At 40.0% G+C, this 4,225-nt stretch overlaps 1 protein-coding gene across 1 annotated transcript; it reads left to right on the forward strand.

The window, feature by feature from the left end:
- Nucleotides 1–16: 16 nt before the first annotated feature.
- LOC103521462 lies at nt 17–953 on the forward strand (the record flags this gene model as incomplete). The annotated part of the gene is made up of 1 exon (XM_008486573.1): nt 17–953. A coding segment is annotated over exon 1 (937 nt), but the record flags the coding sequence as incomplete, so codon positions are not given.
- Between the last annotated feature and the right edge of the window lie 3,272 nt (nt 954–4,225).

Consider the following 4,225-nt stretch of genomic DNA (forward strand, 5'->3'; position numbering starts at 1 on the left):
AGCTTTGGAGTTGGGAATGACACTGCTGCATGGCGGCGATGAAGAACCTGAACTTGAAAACACTCCTCTTCTTGAACCCAATCAAACAAGAGAGGAAGTTGAAGTCATTCGAGATCAAAACCATTCCCAACCTCCAGTTCATGTTGAACCCGAACAAGAGGTGGATCAAGACATTGAATCCATTTTCAACACTCTCTATGTCAAGTACAAAGACGTGGAACCGAAAAGCAGACAAACAGTACCACGAGTTCGATATGACCGAATGACTGAAACCAAAGTTGAACAAGTGGATCAGTTCCTCAAAATAAAAATACGAATATTCCATTCTCTCGAGCATATCAACCTTGTTGTATATGTTGCTGCTCTTACTGTTTGTGCTTTACTTAACATCAAAGCCCCTGATGAACATTCCACATCACAACCATCGCGTAATGTAAAACCCAACTGGCAAATCCGACTGGAAAAGAAGATTGCTTTCTATCGGTCTGACCTAACCAAATTATTCAATTGGAAGGCTAACAAGTCCAAGAAATACATACCCCTACTTTGGAAATATGGTATGAATCCAAAACATCATCACTTCAATCACAAGTTTACATATGTAACAGACAACTTGAAGCAAAAGATAGCAGCATTCAGTCAAAGACTACGACGCTACAACAAATCATTCAAACGAACTAGTGAAAATAAGATGTTTTGCAGGAACGAAAAGCAATTCTATCAAAAGCTAGAAAGGCCTGCCAACCCTATGTATGACGGACTTCCTAACAAAGAGGAGGTTGTAAACTATTGGAAAACTCTTTGGTCAAACACCACTGAACACAAGAAAGACAGTTCATGGATTGAAGATGAACGACTCAATTACGACCATGTGAATCCTATGACCTCTTCCGATGTGACACTAGATGACATCCAACATGTTGTGAAACGCCTTCATAACTGGAAATCACCCGGTCTTGATAAAATACAAAATTACTGGTGGAAATATTTCACAAGTGTTCATTACTCCAAGAGAGGGGACATGAGCTTCAGAAGAGGGGAAATCGTCTCAGTTAGTTTCGGAGAGGAAAATACGAAAAATAGCTCATCCCTAAAAGGAATTTAGCTAAAAACTGATAAGCCAGCCTAGTTAGCTTAGTTGGTATTGCGTCTGCCTTGTAAGCGCTAGGCCGCGGGTTCGATTCCCGCCCGGGGTGGATTTCATCCTGATGGGATAATGTTCGTTCTCGGAACGGCTGGCTTTCTCCTATCCTGTCTTCCTTCTCTCTTCGATTTCGGGACGATAAGACCATAGCAGTTACAGTTCCCTCTGTCAAACCTCTTAAAAAAAAAAAAACCTACGTCAATAGTTTGAAGAGACGCCCGGCATAAATCAACACGGAACAGAGTTTTGATGTTTTACTGATTTTTTTTAAACTGATAAGAGCGAGGATCACCAGAGGATAGAGAGTCTGCCTTCTAAGTGCTAGGTCGCGGGTTCGATTCCCGCCCGGGGCGGATTTTATCCTGACCGGATGAGGTTAGTTCTCGGAACGGCTGGCTTTCTCCTATCCTGTCTTCTCTCTTCGCTTTCGGGACAATAAGACCTTAGCAGTTACAGTTCCCTCTATCAAACCTCTTGAGAAGAAGAGGATCACCAGAAACACGCTGTAGTTTGGAGCCAAATTTCTTAAAAAGTAAAAAGGACATCAACTTAGACTCATTGGAATTAGGGCCGGCCCCACGGGGGGGGACTCAGAATTATGTAAATATTCAAGGTCGCGAAATATTGAACTTGATTACTAAAGGGACATAAAACTAACATTAAATTTGAACATGGACACAAGTAGATTCGTCTGGCAGGGGAAGAACGCCAGTTGGGTCCCATGACTTTTTTTCTTAAGGTAGTCGAATACCAGTTGGGTCTTGGGGTTTTGAGGGTCCAACTACCAATGGGGTCCCGGCATCCCGGGCTTACTACCAGTTGGGTCTCAGTCAGTTTTTGAACTTGAAATGAGGCAAATCATTAGGCCGGTCACTCACGAGTAGTAAATTTTAGTGTAATATCTCCCTTTCTGTGGGGAAACACCAATATGATTTTTGGCAGTCAGGGTGTTGAAGTTGAAAATTCATATCTCCTTGGCGGAATCAGAAAAAGTAGGATAATAAAATACAGCTTATCTCTATAATCTATCACAGGGGTTTCCAACTTCCATGTGTATGCGGGCCACATGCTACATTGGCAGGTACTTCGCGGGCCACATACACAGGAGAGCAGGCCCGTATTCAGGATTTTCTTGAGGGCATCGGGGGTGGATGCTTCATATTTTCGGTGTCCGTTCCATAGTAAAAGAGCGAAAATCAAGGGGCCCAGCCAAAAAGCTTCGCGGGCCACATCAAAAATGGTCTGGCGGGTCACATGTGGCCCGCGGTCCGCTGGTTGAAAATCGCTGATCTATCTCATCTCATTCTAGTTTTGTAGGTTGGTACGTACATATTTTGTTCTTGCTCTTATTATTTCATCTTCATACCTACCTAATTCTTAATGACTCATTAGGTATTATCTATTTAACACCATTGCGTGTACAATGGTGGGTCCAGACTTGTGCAATGCAATGAAATTCGTTAGTTTGGACGTGTTTGAGAAAGTTGCAGCAAAGTTTTTTGAACATTGCAGCAAACGTTTGTGGGTATCCGAGAGGTTGGGGGTTTTCTGGCGAATGTCTTTGATGTGCGTTGCACTAGTTTGGATGTGTTTGCAAAGCATCGTGCAATGCAATGCACATGATGTATCTACTATAGGCCATTACTAGTTGAGTATCGGTACAAAAATTCTCGGATACATAAAAAACGTTCGCATTCGTCAGATTTGATTTTACGTGCAACGGGCCATTACTAGTTGAGTATCGGTACAAAAATTCTCGGATACATAAAAAACGTTCGCATTCGTCAGATTTGATTTTACGTGCAACGTGCAATGCAAATGCTTTGCACGTTGCATTGCGCAAGTCTGGACCCACCACAATGTACAATACATCATTTTTATTTTTACACTCTGGGTTACTAGTGTAAAGCTTGATATTGTAAATTGATCTAATTTATTTTACAACGAAGGTCGGTGCAAGTCATTTTGTCCCTCGCCTCGCAGAAGTAGGTACTAGGTACTTGCATATTTTCATTTGATATTGATCAATCATTTTGTTAGTTTTTTTTTTTTTCATTAATTCAAGATTTTTTTTTTTCTTTTAAGAAGGAAATCAGAACAGAGATTGTGTTGACGCACCATAATAATTAAATTAAAATAAAAAAGAACAGAGATTTTTTTTTTTTTTTTTACAAAAAACTCAATTTAATGGGACAAGTTTAGGTATTAAAAGGCGAATGAACTTTATTTATTATTATTATTTTTTTTTTTTACAACAACCCAATTTTATGAGAACTATAATTAAATAGGTATATAAAAGACAAATGACGCACATGCTAATAAAATTAGTACCTATTATAAGTTTGATTTTTTTTATTACCAACCAAGAGTCAGCTCCCATGGCGTAGTGGTCACTCGCCTGAGCACCAAAGTTCTGACATAAGAACACAAAGAAACTGCATTATACATTTACTTTTACAATACCAACCAAGGAGACGTAGAATATTTTGAGCCGTTCAGGAAAAAAAACCGTTTTTACTTTCCTTATCCTATAGGAAGGAAAGTAATGTAATCGGGTCAAATTTTCGATGGTCAGTTTTTAGTGCCAAAACACGTTTTGAGGTCCCTAGAGCCTAAATCCAAAGTTTCAGCCATTGGTCCGTGTCTGTCTGTAAACAAAATATCTCGAGAACAATAAGAGCTAGAGACTTGAAATTTGGCTGTCAAATGTGACAAGGATGCAACACGAAATTTTCGGTTAAGACCGGTGCAACGCTTGGCGGCATTTTACCGCTTTTTGGCGGTTTTCGGTGTAATTTAACAATACCTCGGGGACGGTATGAGCTAGAGACTTGAAATTTAATATGTAATTCACGAATGTTACAAGGATGCAACACAAAACGTTTAGTTGAGATAGGTGCTGCGGTTGGCGGTATTTTGACCGCTTTTGGACAGATTTCGACCGATTTTGGCGGTTTTCACAGTTTTCAGCTAAAGCGGCAAAACGGTTAGAGATATTGTAAAAGTTAGAGAAAAAGAACACTCAAATAAGCATCATTAAATAGGATAAGGAAAGTCGTGTGATGTTCACACCAGATTTTT

Source organism: Diaphorina citri, unplaced genomic scaffold (assembly GCF_000475195.1).
Source record: "Diaphorina citri unplaced genomic scaffold, Diaci psyllid genome assembly version 1.1 scaffold5286, whole genome shotgun sequence".
Lineage (NCBI taxonomy): Eukaryota > Metazoa > Arthropoda > Insecta > Hemiptera > Psyllidae > Diaphorina > Diaphorina citri.